The 24,491-nt window shown below is 39.9% G+C and overlaps 1 protein-coding gene across 3 annotated transcripts; it reads right to left on the bottom strand.

Moving 5' to 3' along the window:
- Positions 1-1,262: 1,262 nt before the first annotated feature.
- Positions 1,263-17,101, bottom strand: LOC132999580 (sodium- and chloride-dependent GABA transporter 2-like). 3 transcript variants are annotated; one of them, XM_061069276.1, is made up of 16 exons: positions 16,929-17,101; positions 16,413-16,597; positions 15,568-15,702; positions 13,198-13,338; positions 12,531-12,612; positions 10,811-10,943; positions 8,441-8,575; positions 8,206-8,309; positions 7,638-7,762; positions 6,895-7,007; positions 6,663-6,800; positions 6,370-6,472; positions 4,518-4,618; positions 4,208-4,330; positions 3,673-3,843; positions 1,263-2,010 (listed from the first exon to the last, which is right to left on the bottom strand). In XM_061069276.1, exons 1-16 carry the CDS (start codon positions 16,934-16,936, stop codon positions 1,861-1,863), a joined length of 1,947 nt encoding a protein of 648 aa, XP_060925259.1. In that variant the 5' UTR covers positions 16,937-17,101; the 3' UTR covers positions 1,263-1,860. The 3 variants fall into 3 exon arrangements, with proteins under 3 accessions (XP_060925259.1, XP_060925258.1, XP_060925260.1); XM_061069275.1 differs by lacking the exon at positions 16,929-17,101 and having other exon boundaries at positions 16,413-16,641; XM_061069277.1 differs by lacking the exons at positions 4,208-4,330; positions 16,929-17,101 and having other exon boundaries at positions 16,413-16,641.
- Between the last annotated feature and the right edge of the window lie 7,390 nt (positions 17,102-24,491).

The following is a 24,491-nucleotide window of genomic DNA, read 5'->3' as shown; positions in this document are numbered from 1 at the left end:
GCTCAGGGTTGTCCACCAAGGTTGGTAGTTCTATCGCCAGCTCTTTTCCAATCACCATTGCTGATCAGGGACATGGGATCGGGACACAGGAGGATTCCCAGACACAACACAAACGACACATGACACAGAAAGGGCTTTTTTTTAAATATCTATATTATCTTTATTGGTTAAACAAACTCTGACCAATACATTATCAAATTGGCAATAAAAAAAACAAACAGTACCAAATCAGAGGCTGAACACAGATCAGTAAAATTAAGAGAACACAAGAAGAGTCAGAATTCTAATCAGAAATATACAAAATGTGTGTTTTTGTAAATAATGAAGGCTTGTTGGATTTTTTGCATTTCAGAGCATCTTTAAAACGTGTTAACTCATCCATGAATACTAAGTACAGTTGTGTTGCATAAATATACATCTGTGGATAAATACTAGCCATAATAATTGTGTGGTTGTACTTAATTTCCCTTTTTCATTGTTTATTATAACTTCAAACGTATGCTCACTATCATATGATGATAAATCATATATCTCACTCTTTGGGGCAATTGAAAGTTCTCAGATATTCACAAACAGAAATTATTTGACATCAATGCTGAATCTTTTGTCTCAGAAACGTTAAACATGAGCACCACACTCACACTTGATGTTTTGAGAGCAAAAGTGCAGTTACACTGAGAAGTAGGACATGAAGTGCACAGTCAGTTCCTCAAAGGGGTTAAAAGTAGAGTGTAGAACTATACACTAATTGCACTTGATGGCGGCCATCTTGGTGAAACCACCAGCACTTAGTGGTAGTAGTCAAGAAACAAATAGTGGAGTAAGGACACGTCGTCTGCATGGTCTGGTACTTTCAAGGCGAAGACATATTGGTAGGCGACAATCTTGCAATAATTTGGGACAACTCTGTCCTGTCAGAATTCATGCACGATGCCATGCGTTAAACTGTGTTTTACATGCAAGCGGCTGACTGAAGTATCTGATCGGAGACGCAGCAAACGTGTGACCAGTTGTGCACTAGCCAGGCTGATAAAGTGCACTTCATGTTGCCACGCCTGTCAGTATGATGCTTAGGCGACGCTTTCAGATCGCGTGTTTGAGGTCACGAATACTTAGTGCTGATTCGCCAACACTGATCCACAATCTCCAAACACTGTCTGCAAGTGAAGAATCTGAGCTAAACTCATGTTCTTTGAACGAGGCCTTCAGATTCATGGCTCACGTTTAAGAGAACTCAGTAGCATGACTCAGAGACACTGGTAGAAGTTTCAAACAGTTCACCTTTATTAAGGCTCGGCAGGCAGAAAATTGACAAAGGGCAAACATTAGGCCAAGTCAGAGGTCAGTAACTAGGCAGGCAGGTAAACCAGGTAAACAGGCAAAACATACAGGTAGAGACAAGCAAGACAAGTGAGAACTATAGGGAAGAATCGAGGGGCATGCAAAAGGCAGGGTTGCTGCGGGGGGTTGGGGGGGGGGCAAAGCAGGCTCTGGAACGACAGGAGATTTAGTAAAAGGCAGACAGGAAGTAAAAGAATGCATGAATGAACTGTGACACACAGTGGACAGTGAATATGTGGACTTGCGTCCTGATCTTTCATGGAGGTAGGAAACTGATGCTGACATATAAAACTGGTGATTTACTTTAATCACACAAAGGTTTTCCTTAAATTAAAAAATAGATTTAAACACTTTATAAAACTCTCACTTCTCTTTGTGCGTCTAAGACAGTGACACATGAATCCTTACTGATTGTGCAGAATTTATTGCTCTCTATTATTTCTTAGAAACGCTTAGCTTTGTAAATCTTAGACTTTATAATAAAACACCGCATATGAAACATCCAAAAGGTTCAGGGCCTCACGGTTGCATCTCCATCTCAGATCCACCACTTCCCTTGTGTTCGGTGGCAGCAGGAGTCAGCGTGTTGTCTGGGTTCAGAGGGCATTGCTCAGGCTGGTTCTCTGGGTTCTGCGTCTTGTTTTCAGGACAGCAAAGCTGCTTGAGGTTCTGTGGAAACAGCGTCATACAACAATCAATTCACAACAGATCCATGCATCCATTCATCCATCCATCCATCCATCTCCAATCTATCCATCCAGAATGGTGAGGCAAGACACAAGGAAGTAACCATTACATTTTGTGTTGTTCCAGGATTTTTTTACCCACTTTCTTTTACATTGTCCTTAATTTCTCAGAGAAAACTCAATGGATCTTGATTAAAAAAAATGTCAAGTTCAGGGGCCTGATATTTCTGAGAAAAATATCTGATATCCATTATCAGAATCCAGATCTATTGAAATATGTGGTTTCATAAGGGGGCGGTTGGGCCTTGGCAGAGGTATGCACTCTGGTTCAATGCAGGTCTGAGGTGACTAATTGGCTAAGAGCCCGCAAATTATTGTGCTCTTATTTCATTACTTTCTGAAATTATTGTGCAGGTTAATCATCAAGGGAAATTTCTGTTGGTTGCAGCATAACCTTTTTAAAAATAAAAGTGACATGCATTCTGACATTTAGACCACTATCTGTCAAACTAAAATGTTGGAAATGAGCTTGTATGCAACACAGCCACAAGGTTAAATGGTGCCGGCAGAAGAAAGACCTGACCACTTCTTACACCATCTTGGCATTAGTGTCAAGTTGAGTAACCTTTTCGATCTCGGAGGTATGTGCAGCTATATCTCCTTGATCAGCCAGAATGTCTGAAGTGCTTCTTGGAATTTCTGTTGATAAAATTGAGCCTGTTGCACAACATTACTTGGAACGGTTGTGAAGTAATTATATTAGTCTCACGTTTAGATTAGGGAGTATATTTGTTTTCTGTTTGAGTGAGTGGTGACAGGTGAATGTGTTTATGCAGTGAAGGAGTGACCTGTTAACACAAACAATGCTGATCGCTCTTAATTTCTCTGCAATGATGTTCTTCACCACCATATACAGCAGGAGATCTGCTGGTCCTGAAGTCTAAACAATAAAAACCTGGAATCATCTCTTGCCTGCAAGTCTTTTGCAAGTGGTGTCAGGCTGTGAGGAGACTTTAACAGGTGTAAAAGAAAGTAAAGTAAAAAGAAAAAGTGTGATAGTCGATTGTGCATGCAGGAAGAGGGATGTGTTTATTATTTATCATCAAACTACTGCTATAACCAAATAAGCTATAGAAAGCTTATTGGGTCAAGATACAAAAATGTATGTGATAATCTGGATAGAGGTGACATTTATTGAGTTATATTGGAATAAATCATTTTAGGTCTTGTTGCTATTGATTTCCACTAATCTGGTCAATTGATAGAAAAAGGATTAAATTGATTTCTGGTTTTGAATTGAATTGTATACAGTATGTATTATATTAAAAGTATTTCATGCACATTTTTATTATTGTTCTGCCAAACTACAGAAGGACGGTATACCAAATGTGTGTGTGGTATGAACAAATCTGGTCAAAATCTATGTTACTGTGAATCATTAAATGAGGTTTAAAAATATATATTTTTTAAATATAATATAAACCTAACTCCTTAACCCTAACCCAAAATATATATATTTTTAAACACTGAGCAAGAATAAAAGCTTGTTTGAGAAAAAAAATTCTGCTGAAATCACGACAGATTCACATACAAATATCTGTCACACTAATTACTGATCTCGTAGCAAGAAATTCTCAGCACATACCTGAGATATCGTTCCTTTCATCTGAGTAAGTTTGAAGATGATCCACAGTGGAATCAGGAGAACGCAGAAAAGTCCAAGACACCAGCCAAGGGCATAGGCCCAGGTCGGGTAGGTGTAAGTCTTGTTGAACTTGAGAGGTTTGTACTTCACCAATGAAAAGATGAAGGTTCCCTGAGAGCAAACAACACAAAACAAGCTTTTTTCATAAAGTTTTCCTGAGCAGTTTTTAAAGTGTTAAACCTGATTCATAATTTACGGAGCCCCCCAGGGGACGCGGGGGGAAAAAAGTATCTTGAGATCGTATCTCAAGATACTTTTTACTTCTTGAGATAGTATATCAAGATACGATCTCGAGAAAGTTTCGCGAGCTCTCGAGAAAGTTTCGCGAGATCTCGAGAAAGTCCGTCCTTTTTTTTTTTTTGATGATGATGATGAGCACAAGGGCAGGACATAAAGCTACTGACACACAAGGAGCATCATTTCAAAATAAAACAGGAAGCGGAGAACGCAGGGGAAAAAAACACTGAACACAAACCTGACACAGAACATTTATCTCTATCTGGGATTGGGAATGAGAAGCAGAGAGGAAGAGAACAGTTGACTGCAAGGCAGGATGGATAAGTAAGAGCAGGTGTGGGTGTGAAGGGAAACTGGAGACCTGCATGGGAGTGGAGGGAAAAGGAAAACATCTGCTGGGTGAATGGAGGACAACAGGTCTGAAGAGATGAGGGGAGGAACTGAGGACATGAGGCCGAGGGGAACAGGAGTACGGAAGACACTATAGCAACACTATAAGACTCACAAGAAACACTGTCTTTTTCATCTTGTGACCAAATTTCACTCACCATACAAACACCAGGGGTAACGTAAAGCCAGCAATACTTCATCACTGGCCATGGACGATAACCAATCATGTCTTCAATGTTGTCATAGAGACGGTCTGCACCTGTTTATTATGAGGAAAGTGAAAAGTATGTTTTAGTTTCACATTTTTTAGAAATAATACAGGTGTTCTGTGCAGTCAACCGGAAAACATAAACTATTTCAAAACACCAATTAAAAAAGTTTTAATGATTAAAAGCTGAGAAACTGTTTAATTTTACAATATGTACTTTGTAGTATCAACTTGTGTGTTGATCCTGGAATCTGTTGTAGCCACTGTTGGGTCACAGCCCCCAGTGCTCCTATTACCACTGGGATCATATTAGTCTTGACTTTCCACATTTCTTCCAGCTGTTCTTTCAACCCTTGGTACTTCTCAATCTTTTCGTGTTCCTTCTTTCTGATGTTGCTGTAAGCCGGTATTGCCACATCTACTATTACTGCCTTCTATTCCAGAGAGAGGGTATATGCAGAGGATGTGGGAACTATATAAATTAATTAATAGGTAACAAATATGTAACAAATAACAATGATGATTTCGAGATTATACCCATTCATAAATATGACATATGCACACCAAAAAAGCTAAAGGAAAATTAAGTGGCATTATGTAAGAGTTAAGATCTGTTGTGTGTGCTTGTGTTACAGTATAGTTTAACTAACTTGGCTCACTCCTGTGAGGAAGCAGGCTTATTTTATTCCCTCCTGAGGGGGGCAGCGTGAATGATGTGTTTTTATAAAGGGAAAGTGTGGAGCTCCCGTAGATCTTTTGTTTTCATTCACATTCAGACACTGAGAGCTAAAGAGACCACACTCTTCTCAAGAGGATCTGATGTCCATCAGGCTTAAACAAGCTTAAACAGGAGGGATGGAACAAACAAAGCCGGATATAAAATAGAACATAGGAAATTTGCTATGCTTATCGTCAGAAGTAATGAAAATCTAATTACCACAAAGCGACAGTAAATTATGGATGAGACTAAATGAGAGACGCAAAGTGACTATAACGAAACACAATGTGACAGCAAAGAAACAAAAGTGACGACAAAAAGAACAAAAACAACTAGAGACGTGCAATGTCCACAGAGACACAAAGCGCCTAGAGGCAAACACAATACAAAGAGACACAAAGTGACAACAAAGATATTAAAAAAGACACACAATTTCCACAGAAATTACAAGACCCTAAACTAATGGGATATGAAAAGACCATGAAACTACAGAGACACATAAAGATACTACTACAGAGACGCAAAACGACCATAAGGAGAAACGAAATGACGACGGAGAGGTGAGACACAATCATAGATGGCTCGTCTGTGTGTGTCTTTTTCTGAGTGGGTGTCCTGCTCCTGTGATGGGGGGCTTTTATCTGTCAGGAAAGTCAGGTCGAGTGGGACTGCACAACAGGTAGTTTGGCAGCAGAGGGTGCTGTCCAGAGAAGACCAGTTTATGCATTACATGTTGGGTCAGCTCACAACACAAGAAAAAATGTTCAGATGTTTTCAGATTTACTTCAGTCCCAAAATGGATCAAAGGCTTTCAAATAATTTGTCACAAGGAATATGTACCTCTTTAGCTATTAAGTGAAAAAGCTTTCAGCTTTCAGCAATCATTTATCTCATTTAACCGTAAACCAACCATTTAGAACCTTGTGATTTGCATGCATCATGATGGAAGCAAAAATCCCCAAAACGGCTGTACCGGCAAAGTGTGCACTGTATGAATGCTAATGGCAAAACTGTACTGTAAAGCATTTTGAACTGGAAAAGTGTTGTTTAAATACATTTACACAGGATAACCCTAGTGACTCACCGTATATCCATCCAATCGCTATCGACTGACACACCGACAGGAGGAGAAGATTGTTGCCGCTGCAAACATAATGGTCAAAGAGTTGAAGGAAGTACAAGCCCCCCTGCAGGAAGAGAAAGGGTTGTTATTTACTGCACATCGACACAAACAATAAAAAACACACATATTTCTTTGTATAAGGTTTTTTGAGAGTTCAGTATTTGTTCTTGGACAGTTTACCAGTCAGCTTTTATTCCCAGTGAACTGGCCAAATAACACTAAACGTTCTGGGAGAGAACAATGAGAGCTTTCACCTCTGTGACGAGGAGGAGGCCGAGGAAGAAGCACACAGTGCAGAGACACAGGAGCAGCAACTCCCGACGATAAGCTCTTCGAAACACGGTGGGAAACATGTCCGTCACTGATGTCATCAGGCACTCCAGACTCACAAACTGCAAGAGACACAGACCGATGAGCAAACTTTAGTTAAAAAAAACTAAAACATATATTGACTTAAGATTGGAAATTATTTTTTTTAAATCTCACCTGTGTATCTGCTCCCAACAAGATGACCATGACAAAGAAGCATATGGACCATAACTGAGGAAAAGGCATCATGGCTACTGCACGTGGATAAGCAATAAATGCCAACCCAGGTCCTGTATTGACACATATTGTTCATATTTTATGAAACTTGTACAATTACATTCAAATAATACTTATTTACTATAGTCCTTTTTGATATATACGACAGCAGTTTATTTAACCGGCTATTATCCATATTTTTCTACTAAGTGGGTCAAAACAATGATAAACTGAGCCTCCAGCTAAAGCTTCAGGTGATTAGGTATCTGCAACAACTTCACAGTTTGGGTTTGTACACCACTTTTAATAGCTGTGTTGTAAATGAGCAGGTGGTTTCATGTAAACATTGGGTTCATAACGCGTTTTCACTTGTCCTATACGTTGCCTGAAAATCCATTATTTCAGGAAATTATTCACTTTAGTGTTTGATTCAACCGAACATAAAACACTGAATGAGTGAAATTCTGAAGATTATGCAGCTGTAAATAACGAGTTAGTATTCACCCAATATGCAGCATAAATGTGTTAAATTATAAATATGTACTAATTACCAAGAGGATCAATAACGTACGGCTGTTCAAAAGTCACGAAGGATAAAAAATTGTCATATTTCAGTCTCACTGGGAATCAGAGGGTGGATCTGAGGAAGTGATCCCTTAGTGTATTGTAACATTGTATCACAAGGTGTGTGCTGGTGTTTTTACCAGAGGCAGCGACTTCAGATATGGGAACTCCTTGTTCATGCGACATGAAGCCCAAAACAGAAAAGATTGCAAACCCTGCCACAAAACTGGACATGCCGTTCACCAGACAGAGAACAAATGTATCTCTGAGGAAACAAAGAGACAAAAACCATGTGTTATTATGTGTCTTTCATTTATTTCATCTTCCTGAGGATGTAGATTGAACTTTTTCGACTCTTTTAACTCATGTCTAAAAATAACAGATGATTCTAAAATGGTCAGTGTGTAGGATTTAGGGCAGAAACTAAATATGATATTCAGTATGACATTTTTATCAGTGTATAATCACCAGATATAACACTGTACCATTATTAAGAAAAAATGTATTAAACCCAATAACATACCAATCAACAATAACAATAATTGATTTTGTGGTTCTCATCAAGTTATAGTGTATGTTTATGTTGGACACAAAAAGAGAAAATCGTATTATCTATAAATTGCTAGAATATCAGGCCAAGCAAACGTGTATTTTCTGAAAGAATGAACTCAAACACTGTATAAAAGAACAAATGCAGAAAGCACTTACTTGTAACAATTATTGTTAAACTGGTTGTAACTACCCAGAGCGGTCAAACTCCCCTGACAGATGCCAAAGGAGAAGAGAACTTGAGCCCCTGCATCCATCCAAACCTGAGCACACACCGAAACATGGAATTAGTAAAAGCATTAAAAATATATATGTGTTTTCTTTACATCTGGGTGTCTGACTGAGGAGGCAGCTTGTCTCGGTATTTATGTTGAAGAGCTGACTTTGTACTTACTTGAGGGTCCACCAACCTTGTAGGGTCAGGATACAGGTAGAAAGTGATGCCATCTATGGCTCCTGGTAAAGTGAGTCCTCGAGCCAACAGAACCACCAACATCAAGTATGGGAAAGTGGCTGTAAAGTAAACTACCTGTCAACACGAGACAAAGGCAGGTTTTAGCTTTTAGTGCAGAACGGCTTACGGAGTTACACAAAAACACAAAGTAAAGATCAATGAGAGAACTTCCAGAAACTGCAGCTATTTCAGAGGAATATTTAATATGAAAAACCTAAACCTATACCTTTCATTCTCGTTTTTAAGGCATATGCATTTCTTTTCTTTTCTCAATGCTTTATTTATTTTCCCTTGAGTTTTGTTTAGGCTCCACTGGGTGTAATCTCCCACCACTAGAGGAAATCTACAAGGCCAGACTACAAAATAATTGCTTTTGGTTTTAAAGGACCCCTCCCATCTAGCTAAGTGCCTTTTTAATTTCCTCTGCTCTCATAATAAGACTGAAAAAATGTTAAGACAAAAACCATAGTATTTTATTAACAAAGGGCAGCCAAGCAGCTTGTCTTTTATTACTATGCACTTTATCTGAGTTACATTTTCTGTAGGGGCTGTATGTGAGAGTCTGAGTCAGTTGCTCTAACTAATATATTAAACCTATTAAAATGTGTGAAAAACATTCATAGTGAGCGAACGGGTGTGTTGATAATGTTTCTGACAATTTGCTATAAACAAAATATTGTGATTTCCGAAGTGGAACTTATGTCCAGCCTCCTGCATGCTCTCTCGCCTGAAAGCTCCATGAACTAATCTGCTGCGTTCTTCATGTCTGAAAGACAAACTCTGAAAAAGAACAAATGTGTTATTTTTTTAACATTTTATTTTATTTGCTTTAATTTTAGGCTAGGTTAGCATCTATCTTTCTATTCTTTTAAGTGTTCATATTTTACTCATGTGTTTCATACTCTATGATGTAATTTGATGTTTTTTTTTGTTGAGCTTGCCAAGACAAATTTCTGGCGCCATGACCAAGTCCTGAAGGCCACAGCGGACACCATCTGCAGTGGGATTAGCTACTGAAAAAGCCTCCGCCCAGTGAAGAGGACCATAGCTTTCATCAGGGCTGGGGAGAAGCCAACATCCGCTGCCAGGGCCACCTCCTCAGGCCTGCTAGCAATGGCACAAGACTGGGAGCTGAAAGTTGAACTGGGCAAACAACTGAAGTTCCCAGAAGCTGTTGCCACAATAGCGTTAAGGCCAGACATGATGCTGATCTCCAAGCCTCCAAGCAGGCCATTCTCCTGGAACTCACTGTTCCCTGGGAGGACCGTATTGAGGAAGCCAACTAGAGGAAGAAGGCAAAGTATGCGGAGCTAGTTGAAGAATGCCGAAGCAACAGTAGGCGAGTGAAGTGCGAGCCCATTCAGGTGGGATGCAGAGGGTTCGCAGGCCAGTCCTTCTGCAGGGCCTACAACATGCTGGCTATCACAGGGGCCAGTAGGTGAAGGGCCTTCAAGGTGGCCACAGAGGCAGCAGAAGCTGCATTTAGGTGGCTATGGATCAGGAGAGGAGAGCCTTGGGTGGGGAAGCGCTACCCAGACACAAGCCCAGGTAGCGCCTGGGTGACAGTCTGAAAGACTGTGTTTAAAACATAATGACAGGCTTACATTTATGATGCCTGCCTTCTGGACTCTCAGAGAGTCCTCCAGATGTTTATCTTAGAAGTTCTCTCCCTTTTTGAAATAATCCTTGACTTAGGGAATGACCTCTGACCAGCTAATGGATGGGTGTAGAAGGAATGTTCTTGACCAACTTCAACAACAACATCGACATCTCGGCTGCATAGAATATACCATAAATATTTTCGGATCCATAGTTTTCTCTGACTGTAAACAGGGCCGGGTCTAGACAGGCATGTATGAGGGGGAAGCCACAAATCTTGAGGGGGCATTGTGCTTTATTATATTATTATTATTATAAATTGGGATTTAGTTTGAGGGGGCACAACATTTATTTGAGGGGGCCAGGCCCCCTCTTGCCCCTGCCTAGACCCGGCCCTGACTGTAAACGTAACATCGTTAGTTTTTCACCTGTTTAATATTCACAACCATGAACCGGTTTAGACTTTGAGAAATAAATTTGTGAGCAGAAGAGCTCACTGCTCATTCGGATGGAGGCTTGACATATTTATATTTTGAAATTGATTACCACATAATGTCCATAGGCAAATCCTTGCTATGATTTTTATAAGACAACACAGAACACATACATCTTGTATTGGAAGAGTAGCTGCTGCAGTTTCATGGGTAAGATCAGAAAAATCTATCCACAAACTGAAGTGTTATCTTCTGAAGGAATCACTCTTCACTCTACCTTTCCAGTGGATCTCACTCCTTTCCACACACAGAAGTAGCACAGGATCCAGGCCAGCAGGAGACACAGGGCCAACTCCCACCTCAGGCTCCCAACCTCCTCAATGCCTTGAGATATACCCAGTACTCGTCTCCTGAAAACAAACACATACGGCCAAAAGTATTATCCTGCAACATTACTGCTGATAGTGAAGAAATAAATCCTGGAAAGTTCATTCAATGCTACCAATGTAAAAGAAGGATATTGTGATAGTGAAGAAATTATTGATTAGTGTGACTGATCACATAGTGCTAGAGATAAAAAGAGTTTTCTTCCTCACAGAAGTAAAGATTCAGTGACAGGGGATGAGTGAAACATTTCTTACATTTAAAAACTACCACACTGCTTACTAACATTAGTGATGCTGTGTATCAACCCTTATTCTAATTACATTGTTTGTTTCATTTGATAATAGATGGCTATTGCAAATTCCTGTTTATTTAATAGTCATTTGAGCCTGTTTTAGAAACAGGCACTTCATTAAAGTCACCTTCAGGAAACGTGGACCAGTGGTTCATGGTGTACTGAAAGTGTTGCATGTTGCAGTATCTGCCAAATTTATCTTTATCTATCTGCAAAATACTTTATAAGATGCACCCGTTGACCGGGGTGGTGCAGCAGACGCACGCAGGAGATAACATATAAATGTTTCTGCCGAGATCACGTGTTTTCGTCAGAAGATCATTCACACCAGCCTGAGCTCTTATCACCACCAACACCCTTGGAATCTTGGTAAGTGTCGTCTATGTATTTGGCTGCTTTTTCAACCAGAGATGAAGGTTTGGTTTTCAGAAATTGAGGTGAAACGTCATGATCGACAGCTGAGACTGTTTCGCAATTGGTTGAGCGCATATATCGATCCCCTGATTGCTACGTCTTCCTTTGTACCCACAATATGTTAGCTTTGTTTCTGGGTAGCGGAATGAAGTGGAGACGTGTCGTCCATCTTCACAGTTTATAACTTTCGACAAAAATATGTATTTATAGTCTTTAGTGTTTTAAGGGAAATCTACAGGCAGAATAATGAATTGTTCAACAGCCACCTTTGTGACACTGGGCTGAGCAACATGCCCGAGGTGATAAAGGTGATAATGAAACAGTGATGGTTAAACATGCCGATATTAAACAGCTAATATGCTTTCCATGCCAGAGAAAAAGTCAGAGGATGACCAAAGCCAAGGAGATTCATTGTCTGATCAACATGAATATTTGTACAAACTTTGCTGCCAATCCAGATGTTTAGATATTTCACAGACATTAAAACAATAAATCATCAAAGTTTGACAGATTCATCCTCTGTGGACCACGAATGTCTGTACAGAATTTTATGGTAAACCATCTCATAGTTGTTATTGTGCTTCAGTTTGGACGAACCTAGTTGACCTACTGTGTTGCTTCTAATGTGCACGTAGCCTACATTGGTGTCTACTGAGAAACACTCAGTTGTGATGGGCTAAACAACATGGACATGCAGCTCACCAGTGACCCACAAAGTAAGTTCTGGATTTGGTTGGACTTTCTACGTTTTCTCATTAAAAGGAGGCTTCCAGAGACTCTCGTTTCAGAAAGCAGAAAGACAGAGAGAGAGACAAACAACAGGAGGCCAGTCCACCTTCGGTGTCAGAGCCCGTGGAAAACCTGAGATCGGCTACAGAAAAGGACAGGTGTGAGCCGCACTTACTCCCAGAATTCTGTTGCAGGTGTTGTTGCGTTTGCTGTCCAGTTGGAGGAAACATTTGTTTTATCAAATTCAACACAAGACTCTGAGAAAAAAAAAAAACATGCAATATTTTATTTAAACAAAGTGTAGAGAAAACAAAAACCTGATAATAAAGACAGTTATGGTTCTGAATGTCTAAGTCAAATGAATACAAATAATAATGGAAGGATGCTGTATGTGTCAGGGATGAACCCATTCAACTTTGGCGAGTCTATGGAAAAGGGGACGGATCCTGGAATTGTTTTTCCCTTTGTTTAACTTTGTGAAATAGAGCTTTTGATGTTTTCATAGATTTTTCAGAGAATAAAAATGAGTCATAACATAAAAGATAAAATCTGATTTTTTAAATTTGAGTTTTGGAAGGTTTTTTTTGAAATTATAAGAGGGATACATTTAACATCAGGTCTAACAAATAGGAAGAGAACTGATATCTATGAGTGTGGGAAATTTGGTGCAGCGTATAAGGGACGGTTGGGCCTTGGCGGAGGTTTACGTTCTCCTGACTGCCATTCTACTCTGTCACTATTATTATGAAGATATTAACTAAAGACATGTGATGATGTGGAACACATATACATGGATGTCTTTCATGCACAGGGTTCATTTCTGGGTCTGTCTCCATTTCTACCTGTGTTCCAGGTGTTTCTGCAGCTGGCCCATGGAATTTCGGCACTGAAAGATGAGAAGAGGTAGAAGAAGGCCCACGCCTGGATGACGATGTATGACACGGCAGCGTATGCAATCACCACCTGGGTAGCGTACCCGATCCCTGAGGAGAAAGGACGAGACAACATTAATTTGTGATGAAGATGGGCACAAACAATGCTGCACCATTCATAAAAATCTGTCTTATTAGCGGAAGTTTTTTTCCTTTCAGTTGCATCATAGTTTGTTGTTCGTGTCGCTGCTCAATTCACAACATCAGTGCAGCAGGGACTGCCAGGAGCCACAATTTATGTGCGGTTAGCGACAAGCGATGCCAGCTGTTCTGAGGCGTGTGAACTGGCACAGGACAGACACGCCTGCTCCCACGATGGCACAAAGCGACTATTAAAAACACGTCCGTTTATTGTGAAATATATGTTCTACTATTTTTTTTGCAGGTGTTTGTAATTTCACAATTGCTTATAGTATAGTAAACAAGTGGAATTAGGTCATCTTATCTACTGCTGTACCATTAAATAGCATACCAATACTTATATGTCGTTAGTGGTGAACAAGATGGGATTTAATGGAATGAAAGGATAATGAATCAGGATCTTACCAAGTACTTGTTGATAATTTAACTGCTGGATATAGATTCTACTATTTCATGGTATATATACTGCTAAGCTCTTTAGGGAAGATGGAGAGATAACGTCTGCATCACATCAATTTTACATGGGTTCATTTGAAAAATGACCAAAACAAAGAAACAAGCAAAAAACGTATTTTACTGCTCTGTAATCGTCGTCCTCTAAAGACACGTCTCAGCTGGACACTTATTTATGACCTTGTGACTCTGCCTGTTGTCAAATAATCAACAAGATAAAACCCAAGGTGTGAATCACTGCACACATATACAGTTGATAAACTGTTCTGACAGCAAAATACCCAATTAGTTTAGTCTGTTTTACAGCCAAATAAGTTTGATGTATTTGTGAAAGTCTCCCCCTGTTACATGGGTTTCCAGGATAAATACAGGGAATGTTGGCTGTAATCAGAAGCATTGGTACTTCTCCCCCTGCTCCCTTTAACTTCTCCATCATTACAATGTCTGTTTAGATAAATGCTTAATTCCCCCCTCTTCAGTTTTATCTGCGGTAAATTTACCCCCGATAAATACAGTTGAACAAAAACAAAGCCCTGACCATCTTTAATTTATTTATAACATGAACCACAAATGAAAAAAACATATCAGCACACACCTAGTTTAGTTTAACATTTAAATTAAAATCTTAGAATACCAATAAAAACCTCAACGTAAAATAAAATATGTCCTAATAATTTCACATATGAACAATAGAGGGTGTGGATTTTCCCACAGATGAGTGATAAACGCCAGAAGACACGATTGTCAGGCCTGATTCAGCAGTGAAGTACAGCTTCCTCTTTGTTCTCAAGTCAACCAACCAATAAATCTGTTAAAGCTCTGGTGCGGAGGGTCATTGCTGTCTCATAAATATACATCGTCAGTAGATATACGCCTAAACGCAAGAGCATTAACAAAAAATGCAACCAATAAAGTAAAAGTCAAATCAGGTCATGTTAATATTATAGTACGCCCGTCTAGTGACGGCAATAAATATCTGCATTAACAAGTCATTTCTCTTCTGCACTGAGTCCATCCTCCTTGACAATCTTAGAAATGTCTGAAATGATTGTGTCCGGTGCAGTTTGGTTCAATGGCTTTAGATTTTATGTGATAAAAAGCAGAAATAATACTGAAGCTGCCCAATGTGTCTCTGAACAATGCTTCCTCATGCTTCCTCATACTTACTCATGTACTCTCTGACATTAATTGTTTCCTATAATTTAATACAATACACTGACTTTTGTTATAATATATTATGTCGTATTGAGTTATATGGGATACGAGCATATAATCGGCAAATACCACCGAGCCTGATTTTAAAAAGTGATCTTGGGTCTCAATAGGTCTCAATTCCAGAGAATGTTCCTTTCAAGAGATTATTAAATCAAATAACAATTCGGAAATATATGAGGTTGATTGACACGTATGTTGGTTAGTTTTGTTTTGTTTGATTGACTCTCATAACAGGTGTGGGTATTAAAAAAACCTGACCCACTCATTCATAGAGCCTCTTACTGTTGGCATCCTAACAATCATCAGCAAGGCATGTAATTCACAAAAACCTACAGCAAAATACTCCCATCATCTTTTGGGACAGCCCTCTAGACTCTTATTAACGTGTGTCACATTTCCAAAATAATTTTTGTACATCTTCTCACGCTGATCTCCTCGGTTGCATCATACACTTCTGTTCGAAACACTGACCTTCAAACAAGGGGCAGAAGTGCCTCCAGCAGGTGATGCAGCCCTGAGACGTGTACTGTCCCATGGCCGTCTCCAGGAGGAACATAGGGATACCACAGGTGAGCAGAAACAAGACATATGGAATAAGAAATGCACCTAAGAGAACAACGACAATGTAGAAATGCATTAATATGGAAATAAAATACACAAATAAATTAATCCATCAATAAGATAATGAATAAATTAAGACATAAATAAATGTGGAAACACAAATTTAGCCTTTGTCATTGCATCTGTGTTAATTTAATTGTTTCTTCATACTTTACAGTTACAGTGTAATTGATCATTATCTTATTTAAACAAAATACTTTTTAGCCCCAGGACCTTAATTGAAGGAGGAATGATATTTTTTAAAAACCACTGAACATTCTGTCCTGACTCAATGTCTGTAGTCAGACTGTGGGCTGGAAAATCCTGACTGTGATGTCATGCTGCAGAGTTCAAGGAGGCACAGTCTGTGTTTTTTTTTGTGTAAACAACATTTTGGCCTCCACTTGTTGGTCAAGGAAAGGAAATGTCCCTTTAATAATTCACAGTCGTGCTCTGTTTATGCCTCAAGGTTATTTTCCCACATTTGTTGACATCACAATCATAATGAGTGCAGTTTGCATGGCTTGGCGCACGCACACATCCCTCCACCCACACGCACTCATCCCTCCACCCACCCACACACACACACAAACACACACACACACACACACACACACACACACACACACACACACACACACACACACACACACACACACACACACAATAAAAATCATATGTGTGTGTACTGTTTCTGCAGTGGACGTCCTGCTCACCTCCTCCGTTCTTGTAGCACAGATAGGGGAACCTCCAGAGGTTTCCCAGTCCGACCAGTGTCCCTGCCACCGCCAGCATGAACTCCAGCTTGTTCGCCCATTGGCCGCGGTCCAGCAGCTGATTCTTCTTCGCCAGCCTGTTATCTGGAGCGGGCACCTCCAGGCTGTTTCCTTTGAGACAATCCCTGGACATATTCAGACACAGAGGCACATTCATTCATATAGGAGAGAGAGCGAGAGAGAGAAAAACCGAGCAGGATGAAGGCAAAGCTGAAGTGTCCCGTCAGCCTCCTGCACACTCTGTTACCACCGACACAAGACTGGTTATGTTGGTGAAGCTATTCAAATTATTTGTGTGTTTCAGGCATGCAGGCACTGGGGCCAGTGGAAAGTTTTATCTGTGCTGAGGTCATTTAAGGTGCATTCCGCAATTAAAGTGATGCATTTTGCAGCTCAGGGCAAAAACAAACACATAACCCCCCCACCCAAAGAAAAAATAAAACAGCCGGTACTCACCCCTCCATTGCAAAGCCCCCCCTCTCCCAAGGGTCGGTTCTGTCAGCAGCGGAGTGATCAGTATTCCTCTCAGCTGGGTTCACAGTACACACAGGTCATGAGCACAGGAGCAAAACGAGAAAAGCAGCTTTGGCTCCTCTTTGGTCCTGATTATTGTGGTGCTGCTCTGCGCACCATGCTGCCTCACTGGTATAAAAAAAAAAAAAAAAAAAGTCTATTTGGCTCTGACAAAGGTCTAAGATTTACCCAGCCACTTCCCTCCTGTATTTTTCCACTGAGACAGGAATAGCTTGGGTCTTGAGATTAGCACAGTTGCTAACAACTAAACCAAATCAGCTGAGCAGCCTGGGCTCTGTCAGTGGGTGGAAACCAGCTTCAGGTTTTCTGCCAATTGGGAATTTGTAGCTTTGGATCATGGATGATGGTGAAACAACAGCAACAACAGTAGCAGTGTGCAGACAGTCATCTGCTGTGGATAACATGGTGATCTGGATTCCTGTTCCCTTAATTTACACAGCACGTTATTATTCTAACACAGTTTCCTTATAGTGGATCATGCACATGTGCAGCCTTTAATTTGTGTTTCTTTTCATTTTCATATTTAATCAGTTTCTTTGCCAGCACATGACTCATCATTTATTCCTAGATTGCACATTTGACTTCCTTCTCTGGTCTGGTCAAGATCACCACGGTAACTGAACCCCTCCCTCTTCACTGTGACACTCACAGTTACCACAGTGCAGGGACGTGCACAGACATGTTGGGGGACAGGGGCTCATGTGAGAAAAGGGCACTTCTCGTTATTATTTATTAAAAAAAAATGTTTTAAACAGTAAGTTAAATATAGAAGCACATCTCTGAATTACTTTACACTCTATTTTAATAACCTCACACTCACACAGTTGCTAAAACAGTTCACATAGAGACATTTATCTTCTTTAGTATTCACTGGGTTTATCACAAGAGCAGGCAACAACAAAGGAAACTGCCACAATGTGCATGTTTTCTATGCTACTATATATACATTTAGAATAACAAACACACACAGACACACACACACAGACACACACACACACACACACACACACACACACACAATAAATGGTGACAAGGACTTAGTTCCAGTGTACATCCCTCCTCTAACATTTGAGGGAGGGTAACGTTATATCGGCAAACAAAAAACTAGTAGAATGAAGAGATATTAGAAGAAGAGCCTACAATCAAAATTATGAAGTTTGAGGCAGAACACTACAGACTGGTCAATTTTGAGATTTTGGTCTATTTTGCTTCCATGTCTTTCCCTCGAATGGCAAGAGGACTTCGAAAGAAATATTTTTTTATGTTTATTTGTTTTACCCCCTGTCTGACATGGCTGTGACGACTGTGCGCTCAGTAGTGACCCTTCACTAGCTTCACGATTCCATTCGGTTCAGCAGTCAACGATTCGAATGTACACCAACTTTCTGGGCTCTGTCGTTCACTCACATGTATTTTTCCTACCACAGCTATGCAGATGACACACAACTTATAATATACATTGCACAATCTGAAACACAGGTAGCAGCACGAACCTCTGCCTGTCTGACTGATGGATGAGTGCGTACCACCTGAAAATCAAATCTGACAACACCAAACTACTTTTCCTTCCATGGAAATGCTCTCACACCCTTGACTTGATTGACCCCATTTTACGACTCTGTGGTAACCCACACCCAGACTGATGCAGGAACCTGTGTGTGATAGTCATCTCTCCCTTAGCCAACATTACTTCAACAACAAGTTCCTGTAGATACATGCTCACGGTTGAGTGCGCTCGCTTTGGATAAAAGTGTCAGCTAAATGTAATGTAATGTAATGTAGCAACACTGCATCTCGTTGCATTTCAATGTATCACATCCACAATTTCCTATATTATTGCACGTAGCTGCTTTTTAATCAGTTAATATCTCTTCATAAAATCATTCAGACAAATATGGTCTCCCATTTCATTTAGAAAGTTTAGGAAGTTCTTTAAAAGGTAGGATAGAATATAGCAAGTGTGCTGTAATTTAAAGTTAAGGTTTTCAATTCAAACAACAGTAAGTCTGTGACAGTGGCCAGTGCTTTCCACACTGGTTTCACATTCATTCACTACAGTCTAGCCTGCACCTAGGGCCTGCACCTAGGGCTTAAAAGGACAAACTCTGATTATAGCCCTTACTTGACCCAACCTGCAGCTCCCCCTCCCTGTTGCGTGTTGTCGCTTCTTCTGCAACAATGAAGTTAAACCACCGTAAAAAAACAAACCTTATCTCTATGTGAATTGCTGTATATATGTGTACGTGCCAGTGACAGTGGAAACAATAAAGTTGATCTAATCTCAGTGTCATAAATAGTTTCATCAGTTTGTGTGCTTTATTAAAATAAGACAAATAATCAATGTGATATATCTAGTTACAACCAAATAATGTTTTAAACATAAACCCTAATAATCAAACATGCTACTGAAGGCCTATATTTCATAACATTTTAAATGAGATTGTAAAACATTTTCTGAATATAATTTTTTTCTTTTTACATTTCTTTTACTGATATGTCCTATATTCTGTCGAACAATTAAAAATGTAATTTCATGTTGATGGACATTAAACTTGCACATGAAGTGGGTGCAGGTAAAAGTGGATAAAAAAAATCACTCAGTCCGATGATAAATCAGCTTCTACACTGAGTGAATTTCTCTCTTTTGATGAAACCAGCACCAAAAACATGGCTGCACAAAAGTCTGTCATCCAGCAGCACAACATCACCTTCAGTGATGAAAGAATCCTTTCATAGCGCTGCAGAGGAAATGTCATGAGATGATCAGCTTGGCTAATACCCGTGAGAGGTAACCAGCCAGAACGGCAGGTTTCTACCAGCCAACCCTCTGACGTGAAGACATGTGTGTGGTTGTAGTGTTACCAGATGCATCCCACTACAGAGAGTCTCTCAGGGCTGTTTGGTTCCAGTCATCGTCACCACTGAATGTGAGCTCTGCCCGGGTGAAGAGTTGTGAGTTGAAGGAATGTGCGATTTCCTCAGGCAATAGTATCCAGCGCTTTCGCTTCACATTTGCAGCTCGTGCCTTTGAGAAGTTTCGTCACCAGCATCATGATCATCTTCACGTCACCTCAAACCGGAGGAAAGGAAATATCCTCACTACTCACAGAGCCTTTACCACAGGAAACAGATACAGTTGCAATCAGAAATATTCAACCCCCTCACCTCAATAGACATTGTAGTGATGTGGATGACAGATAATGACAATAAATGACAAAAAACCTCATCAAACAACAAAAGGTATTTACTGATGCTTATTTTAGTTATTTTGACAACAAAAGTTTACTTAACTTTGAAGTTAAAATGAAAAATGTAACTCTTTCAACACATGTGCATGTTCAGTATTATTCAACCCCCAGCTTCAGTACTATGTGGCGCATCCTCTAGCTTTTATAACTTCTAACAAATGTTTTCGGTAAGTACAGACAAGCTTCTTACACCTCTCGATTGGAATCTCTCTGCCTATTTTTCACGTGAAAAAGCCTCTAGCTCAGTGATGTTTGATGGCTTCCGTGCTGCAACTGCCTTCTTTGAATCCCACCAAAGATTTTCAATCAGATTTAAATCTGGTGACTGAGAAAGCCACTCCAGGACAAGCTTTGGCTGACTTGGAGGTGGGCTTTGGATCATTGTCTTTCTGGGAAGTCTAATGATCACCAAGGTTCAATTTGTCAACAGAAGGCATCACATTCCTCCTTAAAATGGCCTGGTATTTCTGTGAATCCATGATGCCATGTACACGATCAAGACTGCTAGTTCCTGCCCCAGAAAAACAGCCCCACATCATCTTTGACCAACCTCCATGCTTGACTTTGGGGATGTTATTCTTCTGGTCAGAAGCCTGTCCTTTTGCACGCCAGACCTACCGCTGGTCCATACGTCCAAACAGTTCCAGTTTGGTGTCATCAGTCCATAGAACTGTCACCAAAAACTCAGTAGTCTTATCCAAATTCCTCCTAGCATATTCTAGTCGACTTTTGATGTTCCTTGTGGTCAAGAGCTGAGTGCGTCTTGGAGTCCGGCCATGGAGTCCTTGTTTATTCAGTGCACGTCTTATAGTTGCCACTGAAGCACTTGTACCAGCCTTCATCAGGTCATCCTGTAGGTGTCTTGCAGTCACACCGGGGTTTATCTGAGTTGTTCTGACTAAGTTGCTGAGGGCCCTTGATGAAATGTTGGGCTTTCATTCACGGCCAGGCTGGTTTGCAGCTGCTCCATAAGTTTTAAACTTCCTTATAATGCTCCCAATGGTGTCTCTTGGAATTTAATTTTTTGGGGAAATCTTCTTCTACCCAAGGCCTTTCAGGTGTGATGAAATAATTCCTCTCTCAGCTTTTGTGCAAGCTCCTCTGTCTTTCCCATTGTTGCAACTCACCTTGAATATCTTCATGGGTGGGGTTTATATATGCATCACAGCTGCAGCAAATGAAGGATCCGTACAGAGTTCCCAAAGGCTTAATTATGTTTCAACTCCACTTTAGGACAAAAAAAATGGTCAGACAGCTTTTAAAACAACAATATTATATGGGGGTTGAATAATTGTGACATGGCTATCTTAACAAAATATACTGCTACACACAAAAACTACATCATGCATTTTCAGTGTTGATTTTCTGTATGACTCAACTCATAAAGAAGTCATCCGACGCAGAATCTTGCTCTTTGAGCAAGATTCTGCTTTGAGCAAGATTCTGTCAACTTTAATTGATAAATCCTTGAAATTTTTGGGGGGTTGAATATATTTCTGATTGCAACTGTAGCTGCTGAGTGTATGAATGGAGGGGCTGCAGAAGTCGACGTGGATGTTTGACCAGTTTAACCAAACTAGAGACTGATTTATCTCACCCTGAAGCTTTGTCCATACAGTGATGGTGCACGCACGGTGAATCCTCAGTAAATTGGCTTAATAACATTGAACTCATCAACTGCACTGGACAAAGTCACAAAAACGTATCTTTGTGCCTTACATCTCTTCTCTTTTAGATCTGCAGCCCCTCCACTATACTTCCTGTCACATGCGTGTGCACATAGAAAGCTATAAGACGCTGTTTGGCACACAGTGAAGCAGCTGAAGTGTTTGTAGTGAAAACTCCTCTGGGAAACTGGAAGTTTGAGGTGATCGTGTTTCAGGTGTTCACAATGAAATCCAACACTCAAATGACAAAGTTAGAAAGCAGGTTTCATGACGACATGTACAGGCATTGTTCCTGTTACTGTGTTCTGTTACAACAGAGGGGTATTCTTCTTCGGTATTTAACTTCTTTTTTTTCCGTTGCTTTGGTTGAAACCCTTACTTACTTTCCCAGACTTAACATTAGTGACACCAGGTACAGAACAAACAATAAAAGCTCTTCTTTATTTGTGAGGCGCCTCTTTTCATACAATGAGTCCAAAAAATAAATCAAGACAGACAGGAAAACAAGACCAGTCAGCGTCTATTTACAGTTTGCTGTAAATATTTGTCCATAGCTGGCAAGGACCATGCTCACTTTACATTTAAATTATTCAAATTGTTCACACACGGGCACAGGTACATGCTCAAAAGAAGTAAAATATTCAGCTGCAAAAACAAGTGCTGAATAAAAAGTAATTGCAGTAATAATCATGTCCACGTGGATAATAGGTAATAATAATTGATCCTGGGCAGGTGGCTGAGCTACAGACAGATGTACACGTCCTCAACAAAAAGGCTGTTGAAATTTGAATGGAGTTCAAACAGTTAAACTAATTTCTGTCAACAGAGCAGACATTCCTCACAGGGCAGGTTTTCTCAGCCGTTGGGCAGGGGGATGGATGAAGGCAGGGAGTATTGTTTTACAGACATTTAAAAACAGGCCAGTTTCACATCCGTCTTCAAACTTTTCACTTTGAAAATATGCAAAAAGATCATCGAAAAGCAGTTCACCTCCAGGAGTGATCAAGTTTAATCATCAACGGCCTAAAAAAGCTTTGGCGTTCACTGTGCTGACCTGACTCTTTTCTCTCTCTTTTTAAAAAATGACCTATTTTTATTTTCTTTTAAAACAGGTGTTTTATTGTTCAGATTGTTGAGCAGCTTGTTCTGGCACATTTTTATAAAAATATTCTAGGAACAACCTTCAATAAAACAACTCGTATATGCTGTCATGTCTAAAAATGAAGGTTAAGTTTAAAATGTTCTGAACTGAGGAGGCAAAGATGATCCTGGAGGGAAAGAAAACTTTGTTTTGCTCGAATGCATTTATTGATTCTTTTTAAACAGTAAAAACGTAAAAGGGAAAAAAATAGACACTGTTTAGTGCGCAGTAAGATATTTTCATAGCTTCATTTTAATATTAGAATTACATTTACTTTTACATTTTGCACAAATCCACAGTCTCTATAATTGATCAAATTCAGGGTAAAATTCACCAAATGTCAGGCTCACTTTGTTTCGGGGATGAAGAGGAGGTCAAATAACACACCTCTCAATGGCGGCAGGATGAGACCCTCTCTCGTTTAGAAAGATGGACACAGAAACATACAACAAAGTTCTTTTTTGTTTTTCAAAACGAGACGGAAACATAAAGAGAACCTTCCCTTTTTCAGCAAAAATATTCAGTATGGTTTAACCTTCAGCTGTGCATTAACACCACAAGTTAGAGTCAACAACAGGAGTGAGTCCGGCGAGGCTCACTTCAGGAGTCAGGGAGAACCTGCAGTTCCTCCCAGGTACCAGGTTTTGTCGTGCTTGAGCATATTTGAAACTCTTTCGCTTCACAAGTTGATATCAAAGTCACAAAGTTTGTAACCAATATGTAAACACACAAATCTGTCACAAAGATGTACAGCTCGGACCGTACAAATACATCACCCCCTGGTGGCGGGTACACTTTCAAACCGGACAAAAACAAAGCAGATTTCGAAATAATAAATAAAAGTAAGTTACACAATAATAATAATAATAACAGATATTACAGTTTTCTGATACTTTCATTATTTTAACAGATCTATCTCGTATAGCGTGGACAGGAAGCTGAGGTTTTACAATATGACATTTAGATTATGACTGTCTGGTGGGAGGTGATGTACCAAAATCATCAAAGAAGAGATGATGATGAAAACCACTGATGGAGATGATGTGAAGCACTATGGTGCAAACAGCCTTTCTTTCTGCCCTTGGTTTATATTTGACACACGTGTATTCTTGTCTCGTCTTATCCTCTTAGTCATAAATTGGAAAAGCACACAGAAAAAAAACAGAAATCTCTGAAAGGAGGTTTATTTCCACATTCTTTAGCACAATGAGGAGAAATGGCAGCTGATGAGAGATCATGGCATCAAAATGACAAACACACTGTCGTCTTTACTCAGAATTAACATCATTATGCTACACAACATACGAGTCATGATTCAACAACTTTTTAAATCACGTCAAATTTGCCTCCAACCTAAACCACTGAGCGGATTATTAAGGTTAAATTCTGTTTCCTTTAATCTTAATTAGTATTTAGTTCATTTGGAAAG

The sequence above is a fragment of the Limanda limanda genome, chromosome 4 (assembly GCF_963576545.1).
Source record: "Limanda limanda chromosome 4, fLimLim1.1, whole genome shotgun sequence".
Classification (NCBI taxonomy): domain Eukaryota; kingdom Metazoa; phylum Chordata; class Actinopteri; order Pleuronectiformes; family Pleuronectidae; genus Limanda; species Limanda limanda.
Note: the sequence above shows the minus strand (reverse complement) of the source record. Positions and strands in the feature narration are given on the sequence as shown.